Source organism: Salmo salar, chromosome 11, assembly GCF_965601325.2.
Source record: "Salmo salar chromosome 11, fSalSal1, whole genome shotgun sequence".
Classification (NCBI taxonomy): Eukaryota; Metazoa; Chordata; class Actinopteri; order Salmoniformes; family Salmonidae; genus Salmo; species Salmo salar.
Window position 1 is genome coordinate 104,544,215 of NC_138301.1, and position 18,595 is coordinate 104,562,809.

An 18,595-nucleotide genomic window follows, 5' to 3' on the forward strand; every position below is an offset into this window, starting at 1 on the left:
ATGTTACGTAGATGGAAAAAAGCTGTCCTTGAAACAGTCTTGATATGTTCATCAAAAGAGAGATCGAGGTCCAGAGTAACGCCGAGGTCCTTCACAGTTTTATTTGAGACGACTGTACAACCATCAAGGTTAATTGTCAGATTCAACAGAAGATCTCTTTGTTTCTTGGGACCTAGAACTAGCATCTCTGTTTTGTCCGAGTTTAAAAGTAGAAAATTTGCCTCCATCCACTTCCTTATGTCTAAAACACAGGCTTCCAGGGAGGGTCTTCACCCCAATTTTGGGGCTTCACCATGTTTCATCGAAATGTACAGCTGTGTGTCATCCACATAGCAGTGAAAGTTAACATTATGTTTCCGAATGACATCACCAAGAGGTAAAATATATAGTAAAAACAATAGTGGTCCTAAAACGGAGCCTTGAGGAACTCAGACATTTACAGTTGATTTGTCAAAGGACAAACCATCTACAGAGACAAACTGATATCTTTCCAACAGATAAGATCTAAACCAGGCCAGAACTTGTCCGTGTAGACCAATTTGGGTTTCCAATCTCTCCAAAAGAATGGTGATCGATGGTATCAAAAGCAGCACTAAAGTCTAGGAGCATGAGGACAGATGCAGAGCCTCGGTATGACGCCATTAAAAAGATAATTTACCACCTTCACAGGTGCAGTCTCAGTGCTATGATGGGGTCTAAAACCAGACTGAAGCATTTCGTATACATTGTTTGTCTTCAGGAAGGCAGTGAATTGCTGCACAACAGCTTTTTCTAAAACTTTTAAGAGGAATGGGAGATTATAAATAGGCCGATAGGTTTTTATATTTTCTGGGTCAAGGTTCGGCTTTTTCAAGAGAGGCTTTATTACTGCCACTTTTAGTGAGTTTGGTACACATCTGGTTTATTGGGAGCTGTTTATTATGTTCAACGTAGGAGGGCCAAGCACAGGAAGCAGCTCTTTCAGTAGTTTAGTTGGAACAGGGTCCAGTATGCAGCTTGAAGGTTTAGAGGCCATGACTATTTTCATCAATGTGTTAAGAGATATAGTATTAAAAAAAACGTGAGTGTCTCCCTTGATCCTAGGTCCTGGCAGTGTTGTGCAGACTCAAGACAACTGAGCTTTGGAGAAGTACGCAGATTTAAAAAGGAGTCCGTAATTTGCTTTCTAATGATCATGATCTTTTCGTCAAAGAAGTTCATGAATTTATCATTCATTTTATTTGTTTTTAGGGGTGCGACTGCATCTAGGGTATTACGCAAGGTTAAATTGAGTTCCTCAGTTAGGTGGTTAACTGATTTTTGTACTTTTTGTCCTTGGGTAGTTGGAGGGAGTCTGGAAGGGCATCTAGGAATCTTTGGGTTGTCTGAGAATTTATAGCACGGCTTTTGATGACCCTTGGTTGGGGTCTGAGCAGAATATTTGTTGCGATTGCAAACGTAATAAAATGGTGGTCCGATAGTCCAGGATCATGAGGAAAAACATTAAGATCCACAACATTTATTCCACAGGACAAAACTAGGTCCAGAGTATGACTGTGGCAGTGAGTAGGTCCGGAAACATGTTGGACAAAACCCACTGAGTCGATGATGGCTCCAAAAGCCTTTTGGAGTGGGTCGGTGGACTTTACCATGTGAATATTAAAGTCACCAAAAATTACAATATTATCTGCCATGACTACAAGATCTGATAGGAATTCAGGGAACTCAGTGAGGAACGCTGTATATGGCCCAGGAGGCCTGTAAACAGTAGCTATAAAAAGGGATTGAGTAAGCTGCATTACTAGAAGCTCAAAAGATGAAAACGCAGTCGTTTTTTTGTAAATTGAAATTTGCTATCGTAAATGTTAGCAACACCTCCGCCTTTGCGGGATGCGGGGGAGGATATGGTCACTAGTGTAGCCAGGAGGAGAGGTCTCATTTAACACAGTAAATTCATCAGGCTTAAGCCATGTTTCAGTCAGGCCAATCACATCAAGATTATGATCAGTGATTAGTTCATTGACTATAACTGACTTGGAAGTGAGAGATCTAACATTAAGTAGCCCTATTTTGAGATGTGAGATATCACAATCTCCTTCAATAATGACAGGAATGGAGGTCTTTATTGCCGTGAGATTGCTAAGGCGAATACCGCCATGTTTAGTTTTGCCCAAACTAGATCGAGCACAGTCTCAATAGGGATAGCTGAGCTGACTACACTGACTGTGCTAGTGGCAGACTCCACTAAGCTGGCAGGCTGGCTAACAGCCCGCTGCCTGGCCTGCACCCTATCTCATTGTGGAGCTAGGGGAGTGAGAGCCCTGTCTATGTTCGTAGATAAGATGAGAGCACCCCTCCACCCCTCTTGGTCCTGTTTGTGGGTGAGTCTCAGAAAGAGGGCCAGTTATCTACAAATTCTATCTTTTGGGAGGGGCAGAAAGCAGTTTTCAACCAGTGATTGAGTTGTGAGACTCTGCTTTAGAGCTCATCACTCCCCCTAACTGGGAGGGGGCCAGAGACAATTACTCGATGCCGACACATCTTTCTAGCTGATTTACACGGTGAAGCTATGTTGCGCTTGATGACCTCTGACTGTTTCATCCTAACATCGTTGGTGCCGGCGTGGATAACAATATCCCTATACTCTCTACAATCGCCAGTTTTAGCCTTAGCCAGCACCATCTTCAGATTAGCCTTAACGTCGGTAGCCCTGCCCCCTGGTAAACAGTGTATGATCGCTGGATGATTCGTTTTAAATCTAATACTACGGATAATGGAGTCGCCAATGACTAGGGTTTTCAATTTGTCAGAGCTAATGGTGGGAGGCTTCGGAGGAGGAGGAGAGACCAGAGAATGCTCGGCCTCTGACTCCGACCCGTTGCTTAATGGGGAGAACCGGTTGAAAGTTTCTGTCGCATGAATGAGTGACACCGGTTGAGCATTCCTACAGCATTCCCTTCCAGAAGCCATGACAAAATTGTCCGGCTGCGGGGGAATGTGCGAGGGGATTTATACTACTATCTGTACTTATTTCATCCTTTCCTACACTTAAATTACCCTTGCCTAACGATTGCATCTGAAGCTGGGCTTTCAGCATGGCTATCCTGGCCATAAGGCGATCGGTCTTCTGTATATTATGAGTACAGCGACTGCAATTAGAAGGCATAATGTTAATGTTACTACTTAGCTTCGGCTGGTGGAGGTCCTGACGAACCATGTCCAGATTAAGCGTCCGGGGTGAAAAAGTTGAATGAAAAAAGTTGAGCGAGGGAATTTTTTTTAATATAAAACGGTAATTAAAAAGTAAAAACCGTAAAGTTGGCAGGTAGCAAAGTAATGTTAGCAACAGACCGCACAGCAGCACGTAAACAAATCTTTCAGCATGCTTATAGAGAGGGGCACTCAACATATACTGCACTGACACATTTGACTGATGATTTGTTGAAAGACATTGATAAGAAGATTGTGGGAACTGTTCTGTTAGATTTCATAGCAGCCTTTGATATTGGCCATAACCTGTTATGAGAAAAAAGTATGTGTTATGGCTTTTCAACCTCAGCCATATCGTGGATTCAGAGCTGTCTATCTAATAGATCTCAGAGAGGGTTTTCTTTTAATGGAAGCTTCTCAAATGTCAAACATGTAAAGTGTGGTGTACCGCAGGGCAGCTCTCTATGCCCTCTACTCTTTTTTATTTTTACCAATGACTTGCCACTGGCCTTAAACAAAGCATGTGTGTCCACGTATGCTGATGATTCAACCATATACGCATCAGCAACCACAGCTAAAATGTTTGCATCTGGGGCCTGTGAAAAGACCCCTGGTGGCATGTCTGGTGGAGTAGGTGTGTGTGTCAGTGTTGTATGTAAGTTGACTATGCAAACAATTTGGAATTTCCAACACATGAATGTTTCTTATTAAACAAGAAGTGACGCAGTAAGTCTTTCCTAAACTCTTAGCCAAGAGAGACTGGCATGCATAGTATTAATATTAACCCTCTGATTAAAATGAAGAGCAAGATGTGTGGCTCTGTTCTTGGCCAGCTGGAGCTTAACTAGGTCTTTCTTTGCAGCACTTGACGGGGCAATAATCTAGGTAAGATACAACTAGAGTCTGCAGGACTTGCTTTGTGGAGTGTGGTGTCAAAAAAAGCAGAGCATCTCTTTATTACGGACAGACCTCTAGCCATCTTTACATCCATTGAATCTATATGTTTTGACCATGACAGTTTACAATCTAAGGTAACACCAAGTAACTTAGTCTCCTTAACTTGTTTAAACAGCCACACAATTCTTTACCAGATTCAGCTGAGGTCTAGAACTCTGGGAATGATTTGTACCAAATACAATGCTCTTAGTTTTAGAGATTTTCAGGACCAGTTTTTTACTGGCCACCTACTCCAAAACAGACTGCAACTCTTTGTTAAGGGTTTAAGTGACTTCATTAGCTTTACGAAATGAAATATTAAAGCCGCACAATACAGGCTTTCAATCCACACTAAAGAGTAGAACTATATTGACAAGTTATACATAGCCAAACTATACAACACGGACGAGCATCCAAACTGGAGGAAAGTTTATTATTCTACAGCAGGCCTACATCTGTCAATCAACTGATGGCCCAAATCAGCTCATCAGCTCAGCCCTACTGTGTGTAGCCTATTATGGGTTTTCACACCTTTCATTATGTGACAATGGATAGGCTAACGGGTAGCCTACATAATTTATTGGAATATAATGAAATAATAAGGGGGTTATTACACCAATCGATGGCACTAGATTATCGCCAGATTAAACCATCAATACGTGCTAAATTCACCCGCGCACATCTGATCTCAATTGCAACCATTATTGGTCACCTCATTACCGCTCCCTAAAATATTATGTCGGTGTTACGTTGGTCCTGCTTGCAACCAAAGTCTTTCAAGATACAGTATGTTGGCCCTCTAGGTTGGTGAGGTAATCGGAACAATTTAGGTTGTTTTTGAACAGACTAAAGCCGATTTATCGATTTGACAAGCATTTCCATACAATATAAATAAAGTGTTTCATTGTTTACCATGGCAAATCTACTGTGGCAATTTACCCGACACTTTGTATGAATGGAAACTAATGTTGATGTAGCCTGCTGTTATTATTCTATTCTTTATGTTCTCCAAATGTGTCTGGCATGGTAATTTCTTATCAAGATCTGGGGTACAATATTTGAAATGTCTATATATATTCAATCATAAGGATGGTTTCTTTGTCCCAGAAGGGCATTGAACACGGCAGACCTATATGGGCACGTTGAAAGCAGCGGCGCTAACCACTAGACCACCCCAGGCCACAACTGACCTCCATTTTGACCTTAGGATGCACTTGACACTTGTATGTCATAAGCCTATTGGAGACCAATATCTTGTGTTGTTAAGTTATATAAAATTACGATTGTTGACGTGTATGGCTTCATTTCAGATACATTGTTGAACATTTGAATGTTTCAGTAATTGGACCTAGGCCTAGCGTTTGAGCGAGTAAGAGAATCAATTATTTTGATAGCAAGCCCTGATCCCAATGACTCCACTGTCTCCGCATGGAGAGAACGAGAACTGCTCTTTTTCAGGGACTCACGGGGCTCATTTGAATTTACTGATGCAGCAGGAAAATTGTTAGTGACAAAAAAGTGATCAAGTTAAGATCTAACATCTGTATGTCACTTTTTGTCCCTCTATTGCAGTGTATTGTAGCTGTTTGGTGGTGGCATTTTGAGAGCAGAGTGAGGGGGCGGGGTTAAATAATAGATCCAGGACTGGATGTTTATTGCTGTTTTATCGCTGGCTCTTCACAAAGTGCCTTGCCCTTCACAGTTCTACCAGTTGTGTCTTAAATACAGGCTGCAGTTGTCTCCAACAGCATTTTATGGAGAGTGCATTATGTTTTCATGAATTAAAGAGTACTGTGTGCACAAACTGCCTGCGGTAAATGTGACTGATACAAAAGATAGATTACACTTCCATAGCACCCAGCGCTGCGAGGTCAGCTTTCTCAAAGGCAGCCTCTAAGCTATGACAGAAAACTAAGAGATGCCTTCCTCTCTTTACATAAGACCCTGGTGAAATGAGAAATACTGTAATGTAAACAGTTGTTCCTTTCCATCTGGGGTTGTTGCCAAACTTCAGTCCTTTTGAGTGGCTGGTTTATATACTCTCAGATCTTCCGTCATGATGACATAGTGTGCTAATTTGTCATTCATTAAGCTAGTATAGCAGGTCAAGCGTAGCCTGAGTGCCAGTCTGTTTCTGTTTGTGCCAAGTCCTGGCACTCAGGATAGGTCAGGTCAGAGCCATATATAGAGAGAGTTCAGCCAACTTTGACACACAACGCCATGTTAGTGTCCTTTGACTTTTTTATGACGCACATATGACACATTGTTGAACCATTGCAAATAGTTGCCAATATTACTACAGCTTGAAGATTGTCATATTGTAATCGGTGTAGTGAATGTCCCAAACATTTCTGAATCCTACTATGGTTTCTACTTGTACAGTATTATGTATTTCCATAGTAGCATTTCATAAAACACATTTATTGTCCTGTCACAAACAGCACCAGAGCCCAGCAGATGGAAAGGTCCCAGTAATATGTTGCAGATTCAATCAGTAAATCACGACAGGATTTCTTCTAGAACTAAACAGGCGGATTCTGCAGCAGTAAGCATTTCTGCACTACAGGCAGAAGCAGGCATCATGCCAAGAGAGGAGGGGGGGGATCAACATTCCAAGACACAAGAAGAACAAGAGAGACACGGAGTGTGGGTTTGTTTGGTGAAACGGACATCATGGTTCGGTCTAATCAAAGGCCGGCCAAAGTCACAGTGCTTATTATGAGGCTGGCTGCGGCCCTCATTCCTCCCACACAGCCAGGCCGTCACTGACCTGATTCAGCCCTGATTTGCTCAACAAGTAAAGTTATTGGCTGGAGGCAGTCAGCACTGCCTTTATACACAGTCTGTCTATATGGTGTCTGTTGGGGATGGGATGGTGCACTGCAGTTTGCTCTGTAATACTACAGTAAATATGGGAGCTCTGGCCCTCCCACCATCCAGCAGCGGAGAGGAGAGCAGCCTGCATCCATTACCCAGTTTTGTTGAAACTGTGTCTCCATTTAGGCCATCTCTCGCCCATCCATTATCCTCTTCTTCCTCCAGTACTCTGTCTCTCTGCATCTCTCCATTATCCTCTTCTTCCTCCAGTACTCTGTCTCTCTCTGCATCTCTCCATTACCCTCTTCTTCCTCCAGTACTCTCTGTCTCTCTGCATCTCTCCATTGTCCTCTTCTTCTTCCAGTACTCTCTGTCTCTCTGCATCTCTCCATTACCCTCTTCTTCCTCCAGTACTCTCTGTCATTCTGCATCTCTCCATTATCCTCTTCTTCCTCCAAGTACTCTGTGTCTCTGCATCTCTCCATTACCCTCTTCTTCCTCCAGTACTCTCTGTGTCTCTGCATCTCTCCCTCACCCTCTCTGATTGCCCCAGACACCTCATTGTTCCAATTTGTAATCATGTAGTGAAGCAATGTCTGTGTGCATAACTACAATTAAGGTACATCCATCTATTTAGATCATCAGTCCAGTGCCCTTGTCATTTTTGCCAAGGATAATGTCCATTTTAATGATGATGATGTTGATGATGATGATGGTTTTGATAGGGATGAAATACGTGTCAGTTCATTCTTGTCATTTATCACTACCTTGCATACTTTCTTTTGTTGTTCAAACCTACAAAAAATTATAGACAAGACAATAACGATGCAGCAGCAGCCTGTCGACGTTGTCACGTTTCTGCAGATATGCACATGTAATGGATGTGCTTGAGGGAGCTCCATCCATTATGGGGGATAGGCTGGGCTGACAGCATGGGAAACACAGGCGGTATTGTGACTAGCGCTCCAACCTTACAGCGCACATGCTGCAGCCAGGTATCACACACATCTGTTCCATGTTGACTGGATGGATGATGCTCCCTCTGGGGGACTGACACTTCATTTAGGCTCTTTTTCTTAGGAGTTTCTAGACGTGTGCAGCTTGAGTTCAGTGGATTTCATTCTAAATGAAAAAGTACAGTCACTCACTCACTCAGTCATCTTTTTTCCTTCAAGTATTACATGGCCATGGTCAATATATTCTTATTTAAAACATTAAAGGATAGAATCTTCTGAGAGTATGATGCAATTTTATTTTATTTTTGCTTTTAATTGTAGCTCATTATTTTACAGGGGAAAAAAATGTATGATGAAGATATTATACAGTACATTATAGAGCACTAATGGAAACATTACATGAGATTTGTACAGCCCTTCTCTATGTTACTTGGCAAGGTATAAAATGTATTTTCCCCCTCCCTCCCTCTCCAGGTTCTTTTATGTTCCCCTTGACCTCCTGGTGACATTCCCATCCATCTCGGGCAGCCAGCCGCAGCAGTTTGTTAGCCTGGGATTAGCCCCGTGGTGGAGCCCCATTCAGCATGACTTTTACTCCCTGTCCCTGGCTGTCCCTGTCTCTGTCCTCTCCACAGCCCTTCAGCCCTCCCCAGGCCTCACCCCAGCACTCAATATGGGGGCGACAGAGGTTAGGATTTAATTGCACGTTCAGCGCTATAACAGGCACTCTCTTTGGGTGCCTATTGGCCAAGCCCTGTCACAGAGCCAATAGTGATGTCTCCTCCTTGTGAGGGGGATGAGAGTCACCGACCAGGCAGAGGAGGGGGGAGATGGGATGGGGGTGTTAAAACAACCATGGGGGCAGATGAGGTGTTAGATAGTTTAAGGGCAGGCATGGATTTCTAGTCATTTAGCTCGCTGACGTAATACACGGAGGGAGATGGCTATTAACGTCTGCCTGTGAGTAATTGTTGCACATGGAGGTCTTAAGGTTACCTCTACAGTGCTGCCTTGGAATTTCAGATGGAATTGGAGGGCGGGTGCTCTTTGTTGCCTCTCTCAGTGCATGCCAGCTCCACTCTCTGCAGTTATCCCTGTTGATTTAGCCACCTGCAAATGACACCTCACCAGGGTCAGCAGTATGAAGTGGCAGCCAGGCACTGAGATCTATAGTGAGGGGAGGGGGTTTGGAACAGGCTGAGGTGCCTTTTATCACTCCAGCCCTCTTTCTGCAGACCTCTTCTCCTTCTCTACTGCGTAGAAGGGTTCAGTAAGGGTGAGTCATTAAAAGTTAAAGCACAAAGATTCAGAGCGTGGTTTAAATAATGTACAGAAATGTGCATGTTCACAAAGGTAGGGAATAAAGTGGTGATTAATCAGAGAATGGGGCCTACAGCTTGGGGCCTACAGCATGGGGCCTACAGCATGGGGCCTACAGCATAGCTCCCAGCATAGCTCCCAGCTGGGGCGGCAGGTAGCCTAGTGGTTAGAACGTTGGACTAATAACCAAAAGGTTGCAAGATCAAACCCCCCAACCTGACAAGGTAAAAATCTGTCATTCTGCCCCTGAACAAGGCAGTTAACCTACTGTTCCTAGGCTGTCATTGAAAATAAGAATTTGTTCTTAACTGACTTGCCTAGTAAAATAAAGATAAAAAAATCTCCCATTATAGCCCTGCAATTTACTGTAAGTATTTGAAACAATACATTCCGCTGTATGTGGAATATAAAACCTGGTTGCTGTTATACAACATCATTAGGAACGATGGTAGTACTTGCGTCTGACCCTGGATTCATGCTTAAACTAATGAAATCGTCAATACTTTCTGCTCCTATAGTGATGAGTATATCATATGAGATGAGAGAGAAAAAATATATAAGAAAACAAAATTGCCTCTAGCTAAACAAACAATGTTGGAATTGAAGTACAAACACTGCTGATAATTGTGACATGTTTTCTCCTCTGGAACATCATCGTTGATAATGATGTGTGGGTTGATGTGCATCCTTGTGAAGGACTGACAACACAATCATACAGTACCAGATAGCACTAAGTCAGCTGACCTCCTAGTAATGATATCTGGATGTACTCTTGTCGCAGGGGAGTCAAGTGTTTAATAGATATTTAAAGTGCCTTTTGGCTGAAGTCTTAATAATAGAATTCTCCTTTTAACACTTCCAATAATAAGCGGACATATGCTGAGGAGAAAGAAAGTACAATATTGAATTCAGCATTGGGTTTAGGGCCGTCCAAATAAAAACTTTATTTTCTGTCTGACCTTCTCTCTGTGTTTGTTGTATGTGATTGGATTAGGAGTCTTTGTGCTGGGTAAATACGGGTAGTTTGTTTTCACACAGATTCAGGTTTAATTACTTTCTCGTACTCTAACTGATGTCAAGCATCTCTGGGTCCATAAAACAGATTCTCAATGGCATTTTCAGTGGTGAAAATAATACTAAACACTGCTGCCATCCTCCTCCTAGGGGTGTTGTCTAATTGGAGCCAAGGGGTCCATTTTAATGATGTTTGTACACTGAAACACTAACTGTTTGTGAACCTGCACAAGGGCACGTTTATTGAGACATGTGACGAGACAATGGCAGGCAAAGAGCCAGCTAGAGCATGTTAAATAGACAGCAACAGCGACAGGAGACTTTGACTTGGCTGTCAGGTGCATTACAGATTTGCTGCGTGAATGTGTAACCTTGACACAGATGGAAATAAAGTCAAACTCAGTCAGGGATCTGTCTCTACTGTGTTTCAGCCTGCGTTCTGATTGACACACCTACGGGCGTTTAGCAGGATGTTGGTAGGGGCTCCTGAGACCATGCAGGGAGAGGAGTGCTGGGCATGGAGGGCATGGGATGGGGAGGGTTGGTTCCCACGTCGCCACTCATTTGGCCACAGCTGTGACTGACACATATTGTAACGGGGCATTTCACGCCCTGTTAGCTGCTCAGCCACCTCATAATTAGGGTGGTGTGTGTGTGCTCGAGCTCGGCTGATTTTAGAAGAAAAAAATAATAGTTGGAGGAGGTTTACAAGTATAAACTTGGGAGTTTTTTAACTGGGGAGTTACAGTATATCCTGTAAGAGGCAGGCGGGGATGTTTTCTCTGCTCTTAATGTCATCTTGTTACCTCACAGGGTGATTTGTGCAAGGAAACGTACCTGCTGAGCCAATGATACTTGCAAAGATTAGTCTTAATGCCGTCCAGACTCTACTCAAATCAAATCAAATGTTATTGGTCACATACACATGGTCTACTGCAGTTCAATCATCAGAATAATGTGACTCTCAAGTCATCTCTGGATTGAATCTCTTTTTGAAACACTCATTCGGGGAGCCATTTTGGGTGACCTTTCACTCTGGCATTTTGCTCCTGTTCAGAAGTAGTCTGCTGTGAAGGAGGCTGATGTGAACTCATGTCCTACACCTGCAGTTCACCAGAGCTGACAAAAGTTATGGAATAAACTCATTCATTCAGGGCAACCTATCCCTGCTAGTCATGTCAGCATGAGTATGTTATACCACTGGCCAGAGGAAAATGTTTTCCTCTTTTAGACCACTGGTTGCCTTGTATAACTGTACAAAAAATGTGTTTTAAATGTTATTCAGTATACAATATGTGTAAGGACATGAACTGCAATGACATCTCCTGATCATTTACATTTCAATGGGTTAATAAAGTTTTATTAACCCATTCCTCCTCTGGTCTCCTGTACAGAAGAGACCAGAGGGCTCCTGAGTGGCGCAGCGGTCTAAGGCACTGTATCTCAGTGCTAGAGTTGTCACTACAGACCCTGGTTTGATTCCAGGCTGTATCACAACCGGCCGTGATTGGGAGACCCATAGGGCGGCGCACAATTGGCCCAGCGTCATTAGGGTTTGGCCGGGGTAGGCCGTCATTGTAAATAAGAATTTGTTCTTAAATGACTTGCCTAGTTAAATAAAGGTTAAATAAAAAACAGAGGGGAAGTCATGGCACAGAGAGCAGAGTATTTTTGTTTTAAATGAAGCCCCATAGTAAAGGACAATCATGTTGCTTAAGTGGGCAAAACATACAGCCCTATCCAAGGTTTCTAAGCAACCAGGCCCTCACATGCATTAACACAATGCATAGGACCACTCTGAGAAGGCCTACTTACCCTACCCTCGCTGAGGTTGGATTGTGTGTTTGCAGTCAAGGGTTGTGTGTTACCACCATAATTACCACTGTAGTTAGTTACTACCATTTTTACAGCTACCTCTCCTTTCAATATGCATATTCCACAACAGGATTTAGTCTAATGTAGCAGTAAATTAATTGTGTGGTGCGAGAGTAGTACTGTGCGTTTCACAGCGTTTCCGCAAGTCATTGTTGATAACGGTAATTACGGAGATCTTCTCTGGAGCTAATTGCCGTGCGTTGTTATAACTGTGAGAGCCAGGCATCAGAACCTAAGGAATAGCACTGTGGGAAAAACCTTGGTTGGATAGTAGTATGGATAGTAATATTGGAAGCCTTGATTAGGGCTTTAAAGCCAAGGGCAGAGCTGTACAAATGTAATGGCTTTCCTGATCTTATGACCTATGATCTCACCACTCGCATAGTCAGACAAAAGCAGAAAGGACACTCTTGTGATGTATACTCTGGGGTGCAGGATATCTGGGATAAGGGTTGCAAAGCTACCGCTAATTTACCAAAGTTACCGGAATATTCAGTAATTTTGGTAATTAACAGCTAATCTATGGCGCAGGATATGGTAACTTTGGTAATTTATACTTCAATAACTGAATTTTTTTAAATTCATATATTGTATTCATTTAAAAAAAAATCTGTCCATATTGTCAATGAGTTTCTAGTGGATAGACCACATGTTCAATAGAAAATTGCCTAATTAAAAAGCATCTAATCAATAATAGTATTATTTTCCCTTAACGCTGCAACTCTTCCAACTATTGACTTTTTGGAAACTGCCACCAGTTGGTGCCAAAACATTTACAACAAAGACATATTGACATACAGTAGTAAAATAAATACAAGTGTGTGAAACATGCTGAAACCCTCATATTAAACACCAAAGTTGATTGTTTATATTTAGGATAATGTTTTGCAGTTTTGTCATAATTTGTTGATGTTATTCACATTTTTAAATCCTCTTATTTGATTAGTTTATATATTTTATATGTGATAAGGCCACGGAGGGCTAGAGATAATTTACAGACACCTGTGATAAGCTGAAGTACCCATAAGTACCCATTAGAAAGTTTCCAGTAATATACCTTCACTTTGCAACCCTATCTAGGAAATGTTATGTTGCCCTTGTGGAAAGGTAAATTCTCCATTCTGCTGCATTTGACTGATTGAATGTCTGCTTGGCAGATGCAGGGGTCATTCACTAGTCTTCCATAAAATGTCCAGCTCTGTTGTACTCCATCTCTCTCTTGTCACTTCCACGCCCCCACCCCCTCCTCCTCTCCCAGGGGTGTTTTCCTTCGGAGGAGGTGGAGTCCATGGGGTACGGTGTCATCATTACAGTAGCATATGGTCTCACCAGGGATTTCTGGCTTGGAGAGGGAAAGTGAGACTCATTGATCATGATCCAGAGTCCCCAGCTATGATGATAAGTATGATGATGAACGATCCGCCCTGGACCTGACAGTAGATTTTTCACTCATCACACCGAGGAGGAGGACGTGGCTGGCTTGCTCTAGCCTTTTGGTGGCCCTAAGCAAGATTTTTTTTGTGGCCCCCCCCAATTGATGGTGGATAGAAACATTTGTTTTAAAGTAAATTTCATGCAATTTTATAACAAATGTCATGGAATTCTACTTACGGTATTTTGCCATCGGGCAGAGAGACATTTTTGCAATTTTAAAACAAGTTTTCTGCAGTTCTACGAAGGCGAAGAGGCGCAGAGAACATTTTGCAATTTTATAACACATTTCCAGCAATTCTACAAATTCTTCCATGTGGCAGAGGGAAATTGTTGCAGTTTTATCGCTCATTTCCTGCAATTCTACTCATTTTGCCATGAGGTGGCAATTTTTTCTTTCAGGAGCCGGCCCTGGGTGTGTGTCTCAGCGTCAGACAAAGGTCCAGTGTCAGCGTGTGACGTGACCATTTGCTCTCTGTGAAGTGTATATGTCAAGTTGAAAGCTTATTACAACAAAGAGAGCAGAAGTGATAGATTGGCAGGCAGACTCTGAAAGTCCTCCAGAAGCTGTGAATCACCCAAACAGACCTCTAGCTAGTAATGCAATAGAGTTCCATCAACACAGACTCATCTTCTCCACTGGCCAGATTGATAAGTAATGGGAGAAGTTTTCATGATCTGGTGAGGTATGGAGTAGAACTTCAAATAAAGGGGGGTGGGGTTGGGTGGAGTGGAACACACACCTCCCGCTAAGGCCCCCTGGAGCTCCGACAGAGACAAGGTGCTATAGGCTCTGGCGATGGCACTGTGATCGATGCAGCTGTTATTCCGGAGGTGGCAACGGGAGAAGGAGGGGTTGGCCCCATGAGGCCATTTTTGCTCTGGCTTCCTGGCCAACAGGCACACACGCACGCGCACACACAGGAAGGCCATTAATTGTCAGCAGCAAAGTGTTCTTCTTCCTCCAAGTATAGTTAATTTGCAAGGCCAAGAACATCATAACCATTATGGTTGTAGGTTACCCAGGGGGTAAGATGCTTTATCTCATTAAACACTTAAGAGTGGTGGTACTGTGTAGACTTTACGACGTCTTGATGGCAGGATCAGGGGACATTGCTCAAAATCACAGCAGTGTTCTACTAGACTCAAGTGTAGGGAAGTATTTACCAGGATGGAGTTTATTTGGTCACAGGGTTAATTGAATGATTGACCTGCTGCATTTTAATGAAAGTGACGAGGACACAAAATAGAAATCATTAACAATGGTGGGGAATGCATTGGAGCCTGAAAAATTGTGTTTTTCTCAGGGTTACTATTCCCTAGAATGCATCGCTGTATGTTGTATTCCAAAAACAAATTACAGTACAAAACAAGAATCTCTCAATTCCATATACATTTTCTGTACATAATGCCTATACCTATGTCATTGCTTAGGAAGAAGCATTTTCTGTTTCTTATCCTGGTCCCAGTAGGTGTTGATAAGGTCCCATGGGGCCCATAGATTTACATTTACATTTTAGTCATTTAGCAGACGCTCTTATCCAGAGCGACTTACAGTAGTGAATGCATACATTTAATATATATATATATATATTTTTTTTTTTGTATTGGCCCCCCGTGGGAATCGAACCCACAACCCTGGTGTTGCAAACACCATGCTCTACCAATTGAGCCACAGGGAAGACTGTGGCTCAATAGATCTGTTTCCACTGCCGTCTAAAGCAGGCCCCCGTCAAATAAACTATGGACACAGAAAGTGCCATTGCCATTCTGAAGTATAGCAGCCTGTCCACTGACATTGTCTACCGTGGTAAAAGTGAGTTAGTAGGGAGAGTGATATAGTGCTGGTGCCGTCATCATGTAATGTGATGTGTGTTGTGAGATGTGATCTCCTAGGCAGATGCCAGTCTCCTCCCATCACTCCTGCCTGATTTGCAGAGCTCCCTCCCTCAGGAGTGGAGTAGGTGTGTCGAGGGACAACCGGTCAATATCTAATCAACTGGATAAGCTCCAGAGCAGTCTGGCTGGCTGGCTGGCTTGTTTGCTGCTACAGCGGTTTCCAGAGCACTCTGGCTGGCTGGCCCAGAGGTCTCCAGAGCAGTCTGTCTGGCTGCTCCACAGGTCTCCAGAGCAGTCTGGCTGGCTGGCCCAGAGGTCTCCAGAGCAGTCTGTCTGGCTGCTCCACAGGTCTCCAGAGCGGAGTAGTCTGGCTGTCTGGCTGGCTGACTAGCTGGGTGACAGGCCCTACTGGTGGATGGAGGGAGTTGGAGCTTTGAGCTCCGCTAATGGGAAAACAGACAAATCACTGGCAACCCAGACACCGCAGCCCTCAGCAGACACATTGATGTCCAGACACACTACAGTACGTGACTGCACATGCTGACTGTTCCCCGCTCACATCACCCCCATCCCCCTCCCCTCCCCTCCATTCTCTTTTCAACAAAACCCAAATGTCAGGTCAGTCTCAGAACTGTAGATTATCTCTGGCGCACCACAATATTCCCCTGCCATCAGGGGCAGGACAACCTTGGGTGGCCCAAAGGAGACGTGGTGTATACTTACTGTATTCGGATACAGAGGAAAATGACTAAGGCCCTGTCATTCATGTTTCTATTGCAGCTCTGGGTGACAGGATGAAAGTCTAATGGTGCAGAATGGTGTGCAGTAAAAGTTATTGAAGTAGGCGTCCAGTGTCGAGCCACTGCTTTGCCCTTTAGAAAGATACTGAACAGGATCTGGCAAATGAAAAGGATGTCTCAACATATAAAGCGTTAACATACAGTATGTGTTGCTACCATGTGACAGGTGTCATGGAGGGTTTAAGAATAGTTTATTTATTCCAGCCTGTCCACTGACATGTCCTTGTTGTTTTTCTCCCTCTCTGACCAGGCTAACCATCCACGCTGAGTGTCCCATGCACTTGGAGGATTTCCCCATGGATACACATGACTGCCCTCTGAAGTTTGGGAGCTGTAAGTCCCTCTAGATATACCTCTGATTCTAATCCATATAACTGACATCACAGAAATAGAGGTCATAGATCAAAATCAAATCAAATTTGATTTGTCACATGCACTGAATACAACAGGTGTAGACCTTACCATGAAATGCTTACTTACAAGCCCTTAACCAAAAATGCAGTTCACAAAATAGAGTTAAGAAAATATTTACTTAATAAACTAAAGTAAAAAAAATGTAAAAAATAACAATACCGAGGCTATATACAGACGTATACATGTTAAACAATGGTCTGTTGTTCTCCACCATATCAATCAAAGGTTTAAATCCATTTAATCTGGCCGCAGCCTTGGACCGTGTGAATTGCATGTGGAGTGTAATAGACATCTTGTCCATTAGTTCTGTCTCCATCCCTGCCGCTTACGGGTCCTTTTGTAGAGCAGAACTTTTTGTGGAAGGCACTACACAGCGCACAGATCCCCTCGTGCACTCAACGTCGTCGAGATTTGTCGAGTTTCCTTGTAGGCGGGCTATTTTGCGGGGAAAACTATGTCAAACTCATTTAGCCCTGGGGGACGCGTTTGGTCTTTAACGAGGTCCGGAGGGCCGCACTGAATTTTTATTATATGCATTTGTAGTACAAATTTGCAAAAGATAGTCCTCCATTCATCGTTTTTTAAATTTCCTGATGCTCCCTGATTGTCTAGCTCTCATTTTGCAAATTATTATCGAGCTGGACACAGTCAAGAAACTGTATGAATGTAGATCCATTACCCACGGGCCGTATGTTTGACGACCCTGCTCTAAGTCGTACGTTTCACAGCGTATAGAACAGGGAGAGGTTATTTTATAAGCTATTGTTCCTAGAAATAAGAACTCTGTCAATGACATATTAAAGGTCAGAGTGACTCGGAGCTGGCCAGGGCGTTGTGAATAAAACATCAGGCAGCCAATAAAACAAAAGGGGCCCTTTCAGGGCCGTTGTTTCCTTCAGCGAGCAGGGCTCTTATTGGCAGACTGTCACAATGCCCCCTTCGGCACGGCTCCTCCTCTGATCTGTATTTATATCAATGGAAATCCGCTGCAAAGCCCAGGAACAATCGTCTCCTTAACGCAACGGCACACGGTTGGCAAGTAATTAGCGGCTTTTGTTGAGGCCTGACGTGCTACAGGCAATCTGCTGCAGTACTGTGCGCCGCTCGCCCCAATCACCGCTATTTTACATGACATTTATTTTCATTGGAAATGGCACAGCAATCACAAACATAATGTAGATGCCTTTTATTCTCCCTCCCTGTGAGCTCTGAACCTCTCAGGGTTTCACATTCTGAATATAAGCTAAAGAGAGCCAGGGTTTGTTTTGTCCCCCTAGATATAAAATAATTTGGCTGTAGATTTATGATGCTATGTTGTTCATAAAGGGGATATCTGAGCCAGACAGGTTCCTGTAACAGAACAAGGCAGATGTACCTAAAGTACAACATTGAGATGCAGTTGTGCTCTTTCAAATGTTCTATAGTTTTTTTATCATGGGATCAGTAATATGCCCGTCCTAATCATGTTTTTTTGTTCTGGATTTTAGTGAGCAGCATTATTTATGTGTGCTGCATTATCCTTACAACTGGTTATGGAGACTTGTATCCTCGACTTTATGCAGACATGAAATTCGGCATGTACTTTATGCGCAGATTCAGAGACAATGGACATCCAGAGAGAATTGACATCCTCACTCTCCTACTTTCTGAGCATAAGTGTAGTGAATGATTTCAAAGCCCTGGATAGTGGGCCGAATCTTTACTGTGCAATGAAAGTGTTTGACATAGTTGACCTTCTCTGCTAAGCGGAGCTGAGAATCTGACCACACTGAGTAGCTCTTTTACAAACAGATGGAGATATAGAATACACATGAGAACAGAATAATACCCTTCATTACCAATTACAATTGTTGTAGATGAAGAGGCCTTCAAGTAGATGCATTAACTATTTTTATTAATGATCTCCCACGAGTATAAAACAATAATTTCTCTGTGGCTATCAACATTTAATTAGCAAACCTCAGGCTGATGTGTGAATGATGATGTTATTGGTGCTCAGCTGGG

At 43.1% G+C, this 18,595-nt stretch overlaps 1 protein-coding gene across 2 annotated transcripts in view; it reads left to right on the top strand.

Annotated features, from left to right (window-relative positions):
* gabra3 (gamma-aminobutyric acid type A receptor subunit alpha3) overlaps nucleotides 1–18,595 on the top strand; it is a 137,945-nt gene that overhangs the window by 97,879 nt on the left and 21,471 nt on the right. For both annotated transcript variants that reach the window (XM_014128918.3, XM_045690027.2), the window contains exon 6: nucleotides 16,428–16,510. In XM_014128918.3, coding sequence (XP_013984393.1) covers nucleotides 16,428–16,510 — 83 coding nt within the window. The remainder of the gene's footprint in view (nucleotides 1–16,427; nucleotides 16,511–18,595) is intronic.